Source organism: Phaethon aethereus (assembly GCF_964289735.1).
Source record: "Phaethon aethereus genome assembly, chromosome: 5".
NCBI classification, from domain to species: domain Eukaryota; kingdom Metazoa; phylum Chordata; class Aves; order Phaethontiformes; family Phaethontidae; genus Phaethon; species Phaethon aethereus.
The window spans coordinates 7,542,253-7,558,432 of NC_138579.1; the positions used below are offsets into that span (position 1 = coordinate 7,542,253).

Consider the following 16,180-nt stretch of genomic DNA (forward strand, 5'->3'; position numbering starts at 1 on the left):
TTCAGTAATTGCAGGGAATGTAGCTATTCGGATGTGTGCCAGTTAACAAGTCCTCTTTCAAACTAATTTCATACATACTTATACTAGAGGCTTTTGACAGAACCATGAATGATAGTGGAATATAAGTTCTTCAAGTAAAACAGCTGAAAATGCTTACAAAAATTTCATAAATGCGGTTCAGCTAGTAGCAGTGTCCTTGTTTAGATTAGATGAAAGCAATGCAAATTTGACTTGAGAGACACAGAAAAGTCAGCTTTATATCTGTGTATTTTTGTCATCTGAACATTATTTGGGCTATTATTTAATAGTTTCCAATAGGATGTTTAAACAAGAGAGGTTTAAGAAATATCTTAATAACCCTTTTTTTCTTTTTAGAACTGAAGGAAAGTCACCATGGGAGCGTTTTTAGACAAGCCAAAGATGGAGAAGCATAATGCCCAGGGGCAAGGGAATGGGCTTCGTTACGGTCTGAGTAGTATGCAAGGCTGGCGAGTTGAAATGGAGGATGCACATACGGCTGTGATTGGTTTGCCAAATGGACTTGATGGATGGTCTTTTTTTGCTGTATATGATGGGCACGCTGGATCACAGGTTGCCAAGTACTGCTGTGAGCATTTATTAGATCACATCACGAGCAACCAGGATTTTAAAGGGCCAGATGGGCCACCATCTGTGGAAAGTGTAAAGAGCGGCATCAGAACAGGTTTTCTGCAAATTGATGAACATATGAGAGTCATCTCTGAGAAGAAACATGGCGCAGACAGAAGTGGGTCAACAGCTGTGGGTGTCATGATTTCTCCCCAACATACATACTTCATCAACTGTGGGGACTCGAGAGGTTTACTTTGTAGAAACAGGAAGGTTCACTTCTTCACACAGGATCACAAACCAAGTAATCCACTGGAGAAAGAGCGTATACAGAATGCAGGTGGCTCTGTAATGATTCAACGTGTGAATGGCTCTCTTGCTGTTTCAAGGGCACTTGGGGACTTTGATTACAAATGTGTCCATGGGAAAGGTCCTACAGAACAGCTAGTCTCACCTGAGCCTGAAGTTTATGAAATTGAGAGATCAGAAGAAGATGATCAATTCATCATCCTGGCTTGCGACGGTATCTGGGATGTTATGGGAAATGAGGAGCTGTGTGACTTTGTAAGATCCAGACTTGAAGTCACTGATGACCTTGAGAAAGTTTGCAATGAGATAGTTGACACCTGCTTGTACAAGGTAGCCAAACTTGAGAGAAGTTTACTGTGTTTCACTATTAGAAGGTTATGAACAAGTTAAGAATAAGTTTTGATTCCAGTCTATAAGTATCCAATGGTTTATGTTAACATGACTTTGACAGTAACTACCATAATCCCCGCAAAAATGGTGGTAGAGGGGGAATGAACACGCAACAGAAAGAGTATGGCTTTCTGGGTGGTTTTGGTTAAGGAAGAGTTTAAAATCACATACAGATACATTGTGAGCAGTGGGACACTAGAAGCTGATGGGAATTTATGGCAAGCCAAGGACAATAACTGCCCTTTTCTGTTTCACAACATACTTTACAAAACCTTAACTCTTAAGACTTAATCAGGCTAGAGAATATTCTTTCCCTTCCTAATCTTCCCCTGCTTTCTTTGGAATATAGTAGTAACATTACTGTCGTAATTGCACCAAGACAAATGCAGAATGAATGAACCTTGACTTCATGTTTTGCAGTTTAAAATTTCTTCTTGGCTATATGAAGCTCTGACTGCCGAAGTTAGTTTATTATGGTTTAATTACTGTATTTCTTATTCAGTGTTGTGTGACACAGCTCTGAAACTAGGTCAAGTAGAAGAAGATGGGACCATTTTAACAAATCTGTGTAGTTATGCCTACAATAACTTCAGCTTTGTATTAGTAAGTTGCAAGATGGTGTGGTTACAGAAGAGATCTGAAGTATTGGGTTTCATAGCTTGACAATTTTCCAAAGGCAAGCTATAAGTTGTAATGTAAATAAAGCCAACATTTTTGATACTAAAGAGGCAAGACAGCATCTCTGCTCTTGCTACATGGCTAACAAGGTTGTTATATTTTGTTTACAATTTTTGTCTGGTAACCCTGAAAACAGATACCAGGGAAGGAACGGTGGCTTGTGGATGCTGTAAGCTTTGCAGTAGCCAACTGTCAGCACCTCCCTGTATGTCTGTATACTCTTGTTTTAAATGCTGGCTTGTTCTTGATCTTGCTCACTTCAGTGGATGTAATTGGTGTTAAGAGTATGGATGCATGTTTGTAGACCAGAGCACAGGGGTATTGAAAGTAAACTAAACAATTACTTTACATAAGCAGAGTGTATTTTAATGTATTCAAGTATTAGGATTCTGTTTAGTTGGAGTTTTAAATGTTTCCATTTCAAAGAATGCATTTGTAAAGGCATGGGCCCCTTCCAGCTGATCTTTTAACAGATCCTCTTACTTGTAACTTTTCTTTTTTTAAAAGAAAAAGGGGGAAAAAACCCAACGTAATAGCTGTGATTTTTAGGTGGAAGCACTGTCTGAATTCAACGCCTCCCTCCTTAGTGCTTTTAAGCAGTAGTGGTTTTTTGACCCCATCTAATATTCAGCCATTTTCCCTAAATGATTGGATAGTACTTAAAACAAGATGGAACACAACTTTAATTACACATCACTCATTAGTAATGTCAGTTTTTAAAAGACAATGGGCTGTCTGTAATTGGCTGCATGTAGTCTTCAGACCATAAAAGAGGAGAGAACAAAGTGACTTTAAAGGTTGTACTGAATGAATAGGCAGACTGCTGGAATTCTGTAAGGGGGTGGGGGCAAATTAATGATAATATTAATCCATAGTAGCAAAGGTTGTATTCTAATGCCATATAATTTGTGAATATATGTGTGTGAAATGCTTTGATGTGTATTTAGCCTGGTGTGTATACATTCTCAAATAATTTTTTCTTTTCCACCAGGGAAGTCGAGACAACATGAGTGTGATATTGATCTGTTTTCCGAATGCACCAAAGGTATCACCAGAGGCGGTGAAAAGAGAGGCAGAGTTGGACAAGTACCTGGAAAGCAGAGTAGAAGGTGGATCATTTAAAAAAAAATAAGTAACTTTGTTTCTAAACAGACCCCCTGGCTCCCTTGCCCTTCCAGCAACTAAACTCTTAACAGATACAGGCTTTTTAGTAGACCTTCAAGTGCCATTGGCCATCTAGTGTACATCTCTGAAAAAGGCACTCATACAGTCCTGCTCTGTCTCCTGAAAAAATTCTGCTATGAAAGTTGTAGCAGCCTATAGCCCTGAAAATTACTCAGGATGGCAGAGAAATAATTCATTTGTGCTCAGTATCCTTCATGAGTCCATTGACAGCACTAACTTCCAACTAGTAAATCCTGGTTCCTGTTATATGGAGTTAAATGAAAAAATCAGAATATCTTGCAAACTGCCTGCAAAGATGGTAATTTGAGTGCCATTTTTCCATATAGTTATGTACAAATTAGCCATAATATTTTATTCTCCCATTATGGTAGGGTTACAACTTGATTACTGACATCTTTATGGCACCTGCTAACATATTTACTTACTTGAAAGTACATGATAAATTTGTCAACGCTTATCTTTAAGCATTCATGATGAACAAAACCTGGGAGCACATCTTACTCTGATAACTTCAAAATTTTGCTTTAAATTTGTATTTTGGGAGTTCTTAAACTTTAAACTGAAACTGCAAATCTTAGGCGTTTTGGATCACCTATCTACAAATTATACTTGAAATCCATTTGATTTAAAAGATTTCTCATTAGGCTGGATTTATAGTGCCTTTTGGTATTTAAAAACAACCACAGCTTGGAGTTTCTGAAACATAAGACATGCTGTATGCATTATTTGCATAGGTTAAGTCTATTTTTGAAGTGGACTCCTCTAGACCTATATGTTACAAGTCTAGTCATGTGTATATACTCCAAGAGTCCTTAATAGCACACAGGGCACGATATGCAGAGTTCTTCACAGCTATGGTATCAGTGATTAGTAAGTTAGAGGAACTTATTGTGCACTTTTTTCCTCCTTAACTTGCCTGAAGATAACACAGTACAGCTTCAGAAATTTCACAGGATACTTGCCTATGTTGGGGATTCTGGGTTCAGACAAATTAGTGTGCAGTTTTAAAGCACTTACTACCTGTGTAGGTGCTCCTTCAGAAAGTATCGCCTTTTTCAAAGGCCTCATCTGCAAGGTCTTGTCAAACTACATCTGTTCTGCCCTTGAAGAAATGTCCAGACGTTTCTGTGTTTTAATCTAACACTTGCCTAATAGGAGAAGTCGATGCACAGTAAGCAACAGTGTGAATCTTTTTGACAGTGTAGCAGGAATATCCAAGTGTATGGTAACACCGCATGAGTTCAGTGTCAGATGGCTTTCTCAATTTCAAAGCAGTGAGCAGCTCTGTACCAGGCATTTGAAGAGCTTACTATGTATGCCCACTCACAGAACTGGTGAAGTAACAAGTATTTTGTAAATTCACACATTAACTTAGAGCATGCTAACTCTCCTAATTTGCGCAAGTATTGCTTTTGTATCTTAGATATTTTGTCTGAGTTCAGACAAGCCCATGACTTAGAATATGAAAATATATTCAGGTTAAGGCTGCATCTTCAGCTGGCCTGATTGTACCTCAGGAATATTATGATGAGCAAAACTGACATTTTTGTACAGACACTTCATTTTGTAAATGAAGAACCTAAATACCAGAACTACATGTGATTATGGTACATACAATTAATTTGGCTGCTGGTACTTTGCATTTATACAAATACAAAATTTCAGGAATGAGCGAAGTGTGATACTTGTGTAGAGGCAGAAGGATTCTGTATGTAGTCATAAAGCACTTTAAATACTTATATACAAATACTTATTTGATGGGATGATGTCTGAACAACTTGAGGAAATACATTGTACTTCCCCTGAAGGGTCTTTGCTTCTTTTTTTAGAGGTGTCGTCAATCTTTTACCTATTGTTGCACAAAGAAAGCTGCTATTTAAATTAATGAATAAGTAGTAAACACTATTCAACCCAGCAGTGATTTGTATCAGCTGTGTGCAGAATTTGGCCTTTTTAGGTCTGTTTTATGAGGGAAGTTGAGAGGCTGAACTAAAGGAGAACTTTAAGAACAGGAGTTGATTAACTTTGTTACATTTAACTTAATTCTTGTGCAGTTAAATTGTTTCCTGGTGTAAATGGATAATGCAGTATTGGCTAGCAAGGTAGGACTGCTACAGCATCTGAAACTTGCAACACTGCAGTGAATAATCTTGCTGTTATCCTAGTGTACTTTAAGAATGGTTGTGCTTAACTTTAAAAGTCTAATCTTCAGCTGAAGGAACTAGAAAACATCAAGAGTACTTTTAGAATGATTTTACTAATCTGTAATATCAATTTAAGGTTAAAATTCATTAAAATGGAAACTTGGTGAAAATGCATATTGTGTATTTTTATGCACATGACTACTTAGTGTAGTCCAACAAGTAATGAGAGTTGATGCTTACTAATGTGCATTTTTTCTGGTTGTACTTTTATTCCCTCAGCCCAGAATAGATCTTTATGCTGTTAAGACATAATGCAAGTTTTAAGACTGAATAGGACTTAGTAGTGATGTGAATAAGGAGAGGCAATTCAGGTTTTAAAAAATTAAGAAAGTTTTCTGTTTACCATGCCACCTAGAACTCTCCTTTTACTAATTTTGATGTGTTTGTGGTCCAGATTTGTAGCTACAATAAATAATGAAAACGAAGCAAGTGTGGAGAAGCATCTTTGTGCCATTACTTGCAATAAATCAGTGTTACTCCTAAACTATCATGTGAACTTCATGGTAGAAGTAATCAGTTATTCCAAAATGTGTTGCTGTTATTTGCACTAATATGTGTTATTGATGTGTTGACTCTAAAAAGAAACGTGTCTAAGCTTTTTTTCTGTTCTCAGTTTTTTACATTAAAAACATTCCATAATAGATAATCCTTGCAATATTTATACCTATATAGAGATAAATCACTTTTAAGTTAGCTGTTGTATGTTTCTTCCCATACTTTCACAAAATCAAAACTCTGGCTTTTTCCTAAACTTTGTGTGGAATTCCCATTCAGAATATGAAAAAGCAGATATGTTTTGAATCCTTTATTTTAGGGGTGTAAGTACATTTTTCCAATACTTGATGTCATGAAAATGTGTAGAAGGTTTAAAAGTAAATTAAAGGTTGGGGGAGGGTTGTATTAAAAGAAGATAATTCCAACAAATTAAACACAGCTAGCAGACCGACTCCATTTGTTGTGTCTTCAGTGTTCATTCAGTCTGTATCAATAGTTTTATCAAAATATAAATGTATTCATTTAGTGGAGACTGTATGTTAAATGTACTGCAGTTACAGGTTGTGAAACTGTGTAGTACAGGTAAACTATAAATTCCTTATTTTTGTACAGCAGAACTTTAGCACTAGCACAATGTAGAATATACTAGATGTTCAAAATTGCACAATAAAGGAACTTGGCAAACCAAATCTGAGATCTTTGCTTCTTATTCAGATTTAAGAGTGTTAGATTATTTATTTACTAAATACTAGATGGTAAAATGAATTTTGGCTATAGATTTTGAGGAAATGGCAAGTTTTTGAGGTGTCTGTTGTGTGGTGTCATGTATTTAAAGTGTAGGTTTTGAAGTAAACAACTTAAAGCTTTGTGTTGCTGAGTTTGACACTGGTTGAGGGCTAGACAGTGTTTCCGCTGTACCTTGCAACTAATTTACACAGCCTGACTGCAAAATAGAGCTGATACTTTTTGTAAACACACACAGCCCTGCAAAAACTATTACATGTACAAAAAGTAATTCATGATTGTTTTTAACTTTTTAACTAAAAAGGACAGGATACATGTTGGTTTTAAAAAAATTTAATGTGCCTATCTCAATTAAATGATACAATGGAAACTTTGTATGCTTTTCTGGAATTAGCATTTAGGGCAAAAACTGAATGCTAGAGTGTTTTTTTCAAAAGTGGTACCTATTCCAACTACTCTTCAAGCTGTGTAAATGCTTTATTACATGAAGAATAGTGTGCATGTACATACATGCATGTATATATATGCATGTATGTACACTATTGTATGTGTGCTGCAGTATTCACTTGAAGATCAACACTGCCAAGTCTTAATAATTCATATCTCTTATAATTTCAAAGAGCTCATGTTTACCGAGAAACTGATGAGACATTTTTAAAGATGTGCTTGTTCCTTAAATTTCATAAAATCCCTGTTTAAAGAGCAACTCTTCAGGGGTGTTATGGTGTGAAATCTCTTTGAGTTCAAATAAAATTGTGTGCTTATGAGTTGGGGGGAAAAAAACCATCCAACCAACCAAACCCAGGCCTAAGAATAAAGTTAAAGAATTAATTTCTTGGCAAAAGTGACTGGCTATAGTCCAGATTCTCTTCACCCAGAAGTTGGAGTGGATCAGCTTTCAGTAACGCCCAACATTCACGTATCCCCTAAGTGAGTTGAGGATGGAACTGTTTCTTAGATGTGGTGTCCCTGGCTTTTAACTTGTATGTAATAGTTCTTAAACTTATATGTTGCTGTAATGCAGTGAGATACAAGTATTGGCTAATATACATACAGCCATGGGAGTTATTTTTAATATGTCTGATCTTTTGTTTCTTGAAACTATTATGCTTTCTGTGATGGCGATAATCTTTTACCTTCTGTTGCAGCGATAAAGCTGATGTTAATATCTACCTCATGCCCAGGGCATTTTGTTGGGAAGATATTACATCTTTTATTATATCTAATGTATAGCAGGAAAGCCATTAAAGAATTTTTCCCCACTTCTGTTAGGTAGCTGTGTATTTCTAAAACCAGCCTGCATGTTAACAGTTAGCAGTATATCTTTGTCAAATCTGTTACAGGTTCTTTTTCTTACAGAACCAAAGTTAACAATTACCATGTTGAATATGGTGTGTCATCTTTTTTTTAAAATATATTAACAGAAGTTAAGCTGCCTTGTTATAAAACTGAGTGTTTCAATCTTTTTAAGTTAAATTTGGACTGCACTTACAAAAAAAGTACTTCTGATTCCCAGAGATCATAAAGAAGCAGGGTGAAGGAGTCCCAGACTTAGTCCACGTGATGCGTACGTTAGCAACTGAGAGCATCCCAAACCTCCCGCCAGGGGGTGAATTGGCAAGCAAGTGAGTTCACATCAGTGTAAATGTGGTTTTTGATTTAAATCAAAACTTAACTGTAAGGCCACTCTTAAAAGTGGGGGGAGGGAAGAAGGGTACAGGACAAAAGGTGATGATAATCTGTTCTCCAATTTTTATTACTTGGTTGTTCTGAATGAAAAGGACAAGCATAAGAACAGAGTTAACTATGAATCACTACTAAAATTAAGTCAAACTGTAGTTTTGGGAAGGACAGAGTTGTTTTTAAGGGTGGCCTGAGTGTGTCTGTTTTTTGCAATTAACTGGGTTTTCTGGGTGGGAGGTTACATCTGAAGATGCAAAAATAATGCACTGATTTTAGTAGTTACTTGGATATGTAGTTCTACATTTCGAAGAAGTGATATGTATATGATGTTTTGCTTGGCAGCTTTCTTGTCTGTGGCTAAAGCAATGTTGTAATTGCTTAAAAGTTTGCGTTTGTATCTGTCTGCTTGTGACAAATCTGAAAACTAGATAGAAGTCTATCAAAAAAGAAAAGTGGGAAGTTAAATTCACAGCGTTATATAGGCTGGCTTTATCCTTGAAGATTTCAGTGTTGATGCTCTGTGGCTTCTCAAATTGATGTTCAGTCTTTAAGGAAGCAATGTGCTTAGTTTGTTTGCATACCAAGTGCTTTTTGGTTCAAAAGATTGTTCATGAACCTGTACTGTGTTAAAATGGATTGGACACATACGGTACAGACTATATTTTGAACCCTTTGGAAAATGATTTTTGTATTGTTACACCAAAGCATGAAGACTCTAGGTACGTAATTGAATAAATGATAATTGAACCGTAAAGATGACGTCTACAAAACAAAATTGTTCTTACATGAACTGTTTGACTAGGAAAAGAAGAGATGGCTTTTTTATATATAATAGCAGCATCTATTTAGGATGTATTGCTGTAGTCTTGAAGTACAGATGGATGTTACTCATGAAATACAGCATACAAATTGATTTTTCTCAATCTGCCTTGGCTAGCAGTAGCATCATGGTTGTGAGGAAGTGCTGAAGTCACTGAAGTGACTGACTGCTGTGGGATTTTGTCTTAGTGATGCTAGTTTGAATAGGGGGTGATAGAAGTATGGATTTAATTGGATGTTAGAATAATTCAAAGCACAACTGCCAATTTAAAGGAAAACAATGCTTTTGAAGAAACCTGCCTTTATTTAGAATCAAAGATACCTATTTCTTGAAAGATAAGGGAAGCTTTCCAGTTCATACGTGCAATGTACTTCGTGTGTAATTCCTTGTTTTTATTGCTTTAAATTCGGCCTCTTCTTCCGTGCCCTATGATCATTCGCTAGATTCACTATGATGTTTATACTGCTGCATGGTGGTTCCTGACTTTTCAGTGTTACGGGATGATCATAAAGCCTATCATCTGCTTTTTTTTCTTCTAATGCGCTCCTTTGATTGCTTTGCATGCATTCACGAGCAGTTAAAAGGTTGTTCTTTGAAGTTTGTTTGGTATCACAGTTGTAGTCTGCTACTCCATCATACCTGGTTCTGCAGAAGGGGATCTGGAAGAAAGTTGCTTTTAAAGTCCAGTTTATAATTCCTGTCTTTTACTCTCCTCTTTCCTTCCTGCTCCTCTCCAAAGTTGTTTCCTTAAATGCTGGGTAAGGCAAAGGCTTCCTCTTCCTTCAGCCTCACATTGGTTTCTTTTTGAGTATCAGTTTTCAAGAAAACCTTTTTACCCTGTGTGGAAGGAAAACCCAAACCAAACAAACCCTCCACAAAAAACTGAAACCTGCTTCTTTACATGTTGTTTGCAATTTTTCTATTAATATTTTATCAATATAATTCCTAACTATTTCTGTCAATATTAGAAAAGCTGAGAATCACAGAGACACAAGTTAATGAAAAGCTAGCTTAAATATGCAAAGCACTTTTTTTAAAATGAGGAAATTGTCAAGATGCTTGAATTAATTTTTTTAATATTTTTTTACCAGACAAAACTCTTCTCCGTCTGAAGATACGATATGTAGAACTGCTGTTCACACTTTAATTTTTTTTGAGAAAAGTTGCAGGAGTGTATTGGACACATTATTGTAAAAGAGTATTGCTTCAGAAATAATTTTTTCAGATTTGCAGGTGGAAAGTACATTTCAGAATGTAACACAAAAATGTACTTCAGAATGCAATTTTTGTAATTCCAGAAAATAAAAAAAAAACTGTTCCCCTATGACAGTGCCATAACGCATGAAGTACTACTGCAGTGTTCAGCAGACACACTAATGACCAGGGCATTCAACATCCATCAAGTTTTCTGATGCCCTTTTTCAAAGTCGAGACATATCCCCAAACAGCATCGCAGCCTCATCTGCATGTCAGATTGTGCTCTTCTGCTGCTGAACTGAGTGGTATTCAGCCGTGTTTTTCTTGAACCTGAAGGTTTTAAAGGACGTGATAGCTGTGTTAGATGTTTAATGACACTTGGTGCTAACTTGTTGTAACCTTGGTTCTGTGAATTTAAAACCTTTTAAAGTTTGCTTTTTCAATTAAAATTGTACTCTAGGGAATTTGACTTAAAAAAAAAAAGACACAACCTTAAAATCTTGTGGGTTTGGTTTTTTTGCTCTAGACGGAGTGTGATTGAAGCCGTTTATAACAGACTGAATCCCTACAGGAATGATGATACTGTAAGTATTCTTTCTCTTACCTTATCTTTCCTCCACCCCAATTATTTTAGCTCTTTTTTAAAGAAACATATTGCTAGTTCTTGTTAAAAGACTGCTTCCCTCAAAGAAGTAATAGCAATGTTGTGCTCTTTGGACTATATTTTGTAATTGTTTTCTGCTGCCTTCTGCTGATCATAGTCTCAAAACTCGGGTATGGTAGGTTTGTTTGTCCTCTGGAATTTCATTATTTGCATCCAGCCTGAGTTTCCAAATGCTTTCCTGCCAAATGGAGCAGTCATGTTGGTTGTTGGGGTTTTTTTTCCTCTTATGGGAGACATTTTTCCCCAAATAACAAGAAGAAAAAGGCTATTCTTGTAGGTTAAACAGATTTGTAACTGTCAGCTTTAAGGATGTTTTAATTCTCCAAATGGGCTGTATAAGCACTTTTATTCTTAAGCATAGAGCATCTTACAGCAAGCATACAGTTTAGGTTCTTAGATGTCAGGTATCAGTGTGATGTGAATCCACTGTCGGGGGGGAGGGCGGAACTCTAAAATACAGTGATCCCAGTTGCAGTTGGATCACTGGAAACAATGTTCTGTCACCGAAAGTGCTGTACTTCATAAAGTAACTCAATTGATCCTTTACCTATCAGCAAAAATTACTTACATGCTTAGATGTGACAGAAGTAAAATGCATCCAGATGTAAAGGATTGTGTGTTGGCTTTACAACTGGGTGTTAGTTTATTTGGCAGTTCTCATTATATCTTTAGTGTAAAAATCCCTAAGTAGTGGCTGAAAGAGGATGCTTTACCTTCAGAATACATTCTATAGTATGTTACTGTTCTACAAATGTACACTACACAAACTTCATTGTTCTGTGATGATGTTGGCACTTGGACACAGAAATTTGCATGCTGAATAGTTGGCATGCAGCTCCTGCGTTTTTACTCACTACTGCTTTTATTCTTCATCCTTGCACTTGAAACAAACACAGCCTCTTTGGTCTTTCTTGTAATTGCTCTCCTTTGCTACTTCTGGTCTTGAAGAAAAAACTGGAGGTGGTACTTTTGCAAAGGGTAATTTCAGTGATTTTGTGTTGGTTTTTTTTTTTTACCACACCTCCATGCCAACTGTTCTTCTTTACGATTTATAATGAATTCTGTGTGTAAGTTTGAATGAAAGGTGCAGAACTTTAGTGCTAAGAAATTGTCATATGTGGCATTGCTAGAGACTTAATTAACCCCTTTTCTCTCAAAGGAATCAGGCAGTGCTTTTAAAGAGGAGTAATATTTCTACCTCCTACAGTCTTAGTAATGATAGGGAAGTGTAGCTGTGGAAGCACCAGCATACACCATTGTTAAAGCCCATCCTGGCTCTTAATTACTTAGGGGAAAGTAGCAGGTAATGCTGAAACAACCAAAGATTGCTGTACAGAAGCAGTTTGCTCTGATGCCTGTGCTACTGACTTAGCTGTTGCTTCAGCTACCAAGCTGTGGTCCCAGTTCTTAATCGTGGTGTTAACCTATGCACCCAACGGATGAGGCAGGCAGAGAAAGCTGAATATAGAACGATCTAAACAAGGGGAAAGGAAACACACATGATTAAAAAAGGCTTGCTAGAATTAAGTATTCCATTTGTACTTGGATTTTTTTAACTGATAGCAGGAATTGGTTAAACATTTTTCAGGGGTGTGGTAGTTACACCAAATCCGCTGTTGCTTGTGGGCCTAAGTAGACCAAATGTTAGGGACACTCAGGTATTGGGTGCATGGTTATAATGCCATGTAGTGTGGCCATATGGTTATGATTTACAGTATGGCATGTCTCAGCTTCCAATTTTTTTAGGTACATTTTTTTTTTCCTTGTGGTTTTATTACCATCCAAAATTAGGGTTTCCTGTAGTTGCCCAAACTATACTTCTCTAACCTTAAATTATAAATCTTAAAATCGATCTGAATTATAACAGGTTGTCAGTTGTTGAGTGTATCTTCCTATGCAGTGAGGGAGGGCTGAAAATACAAAAAATGCTAATGATAGTAACAAATGGTATGAGGCACATTCTGCTCTTTTAACTCACCTGTGTAGTAAGTGTAACCATTTTGTATTACTTCTAACTACTCTGGGAATGCTTTTGAATTATGTTCCTAGGATATTATTTTGAGAATTACTAAGGCTATTATAAAACACTTGATCAGACTTTGAAATGTCTTGGTACTAATGCTTCATTAATTAAGCTTATGTGGTTTTTAGTTGCTTCTTAAATACTATTTCTGAAAGGGGAGAGAACACAGACTTCTAAAATTATTTAAGTCTACCCTTTTCAGTCTCGATTATCCAGAAACTGCTGTAACTGTGGACACTCCAGACTTTAAAGGGTTCCTTCTTTTTTTCTTTAAGGATTCTGCCTCAACTGATGATATGTGGTAAAACTGCTCATGTAGCTGTGGAGTTCACGTTTCATCCTTCAGATGAAAGCGCAGCCCAACCTCAGTGACCCTTCTTAACATCCATCCTCAACCTTAATTAAAGAAGGGAATATGATGTGTTGGTGAGAGTGACTACAGCAGTACGACATCTAGTCCAGGAACTGATCTTTTTTTGTAAAATGGACTTCTGTAAACGTGATTTCAAACCATAATTCATGTTGTAAATCAGACTCCAGCAATTTACGTTGTATGATTTTGTTTTTGTAAAGTGCAATTGTCTTTGTACAAAATGCTCATATTTAATTATGAACTGCTTTAAATCACTATAAAGGTTAGAAGAAATGTTTGGCTTGTGTGATGCAACAATATATATCCCTTTAAAGTCATATTGTGGTTTTAGATTGCAAGGAGCAGCAGCCTAGCCAGCTAGGTGCTCAAGAGGTGCACAAAACTGTAAAGATAACTTTTTGTTTTATATGAAAGCTGAGCTTGTGGGCAACTTACCAGAAATTACAGTGTGTGAATTTGCTTGGCAATGGAAAAATAACTGAGGGTAGTGCACATTCTTCAACAAACGTATCTCATTTTCTTGGCCACACTCCTGCTCTCACACTGAGTTAAAGGGAGTTCTGATTTTGACTTCAGTGGGAGTTAAATCATGCCCTATTAATAGTATCATGTTCATACGCATATGAACCTTGGGATTAGAATGCCTTGATTCTTTGCACCTCTTTTTTCATTAACCCTTACCTGAAACTAATAATCACTGAGCACGAACAGGCAGCTTTCTACATACGGTAGGAGTCTGCAGCATTTTTACAATCCTCATTGGCTGGGTCTGCTGCTGTTCCAAGTAAAATACTTTGAATTCCATTTTATCAATAAAGCTTGATTTAACAAACAAGAAATTTATCCATAAATGTGTAATTCCTTTTTTCCTGCCTTTTAAAATGTCAGTGCCATTGTAAATGATATTTTACTTGTGGAAGAATATTTTTATTAATTGGTAGCCCATTTTTAAAATGGGAAGGATTTTGATTATTGCCCAAGACATAGCCATATGCTAGAGGATGATGTGGGATTAATCTGTTACCCTATTTTTTACAAGTGTGGGTTTTTTCAGGCTTTTTGGTTTTTTTTATTTCTCCCCACTGAAGATGTGCATTGGTTTGAATTTGCCTACTGTTTGATAAAAATACATTTGTCAAAGCCTGACAATCTTTAACATTTTATGGTGTGTGTTTTTAATTGACCCACTTGCTTAGAATAAGACTAGTGGTTAAACAGTACTTGTGATTTGAGATATAGCATGTTGACAATATTTAACTGTTCGTTGTTTAAAATTCTAATTTAAAATTTTATAAGATAATAAACTAATTTGATTTAAGCTTAGCTTTCTCCCATTGAGCATACAAAAATTAAGTTTTCAAGTCAGTCGTGTTTGCAAAACTGCTGTTTTGTGCACCTTGTATTGTCTTTTTGGTTGAGAATATTGTATTTAATATGTAGTTTACTCATTTAGTAGGCAGATTCCCCAAAAGGAAAATCAGTAAAACGAGTAGATTGTAACATTTACTGCAGTTAAACAGAATCAAAAGTTGGTGTATAATTACTTTTTTATAGGAAAATGTAGTACAATGCATTTTGCTATATTTGTCTTTCCCTAACTTTGAAATATACATATTTGTATATATAGCCTTAAAACTAATGCAGAGTTAGGGAACACTGAACAGTGAAAAAGTAACTTATAGTGTCTTGGAACTAAGTATAGTATATACCAGCAAACTTTTCTTTTATCCCTCTTGTCTATGTGGGGTGCTTAAACGTAACTTCATTGTATTCAGTTTGTAACCTGTTCAAGCATGAATGAAGAAAACATAAGCACTATTTGTATTTATAAATTTATAGGAATTTTTGCTTAAAGAACCAGTTCCTTACCTACCTATGAATAAATGCTTAAAATGTCTAATTTTGTTGTAGAGTGCAAAACTATAATAATGTTAAGTTATAGCTTCACAGGCACCTAATTAACAAGCGTATTTAATAATACATGGTGTATTACCACGAAAAGCTAAACCTAATTTAGGACAAGGCAGATAAAGTTCTGTCCTTTTCATAGAGACAAAAGTTTAGTTTTGGAAACTGCAAAACCTTGAACTGGACTGTGGAACCTTTTGAGTTTTAAACTTTAAAAATCAGAAGCAAAACTGTTGTGTGAAAAGCCATATTTCAAACCATAATCACTTAAACTGTCTCAGTGACAAATGATGTATTTGAAGCCTCTTCTTATGAGGTCTCCTCAAGGTTAGAAAGAAAATAACTCTGCTGTTGCTACAGGTGATGTAACTAGGTTTGAGGGTAGCGGAAGAAAGCCCGTTTCAGGCCTTTCTCTCTCCCGCCTATGTTCAGCATTTTGATGAGGTCAGAGCACTGAATCTATTATGTATGCATAAACACTGCCATTTTAGATACAGATTTTGATTACAAAATATAAAAATTAAGTATATAAAGCATCCTAGAAAAGAAGCAAGCTGTACTTTTCACTGCTCTGAAAAGAAAAAGGCACTTTTGCACCTTTGTGCATCTCCTTCTTGCACCAGAAACTTTTTTTTTAAATGCTAAAAACATTAGCACCTCAGGGGCAAGGCAGCAATTTTTTTTTAAGTATTGTGTGCTATTTATTTCCCTCTTGGAAAAAGATTCCTGTGTGACAAAAATTAAAATTGTGTGATGTTAAAAGGTGTATTTTTAAATACATGTTCAAATAGGATGGTCCCAATTTGCTTGTTTTTAAAAGGAAATGACATTTGTAAAGCTACTTTGCTTCGTATGCCATGCAACTTTGTTTTCCTTCCACATTTGACAGCTTCACTGGCTTCAGTTTCTGTGAGTTTTG

General features: G+C 36.0%; 1 protein-coding gene across 2 annotated transcripts; it reads left to right on the forward strand.

Annotated features, from left to right (window-relative positions):
* Positions 1 to 393: 393 nt before the first annotated feature.
* PPM1A (protein phosphatase, Mg2+/Mn2+ dependent 1A) lies at positions 394 to 13,285 on the forward strand (the record flags this gene model as incomplete). Of its 2 annotated transcripts, none has more annotated exons than XM_082000366.1 (5): positions 394 to 1,227; positions 2,957 to 3,074; positions 8,110 to 8,218; positions 10,820 to 10,877; positions 13,256 to 13,285. In XM_082000366.1, 5 exons carry the CDS (start codon positions 394 to 396, stop codon positions 13,283 to 13,285), a joined length of 1,149 nt encoding a protein of 382 aa, XP_081856492.1. The 2 variants fall into 2 exon arrangements, with proteins under 2 accessions (XP_081856492.1, XP_081856491.1); XM_082000365.1 differs by lacking the exon at positions 13,256 to 13,285 and adding an exon at positions 13,183 to 13,230.
* Positions 13,286 to 16,180: the final 2,895 nt, after the last annotated feature.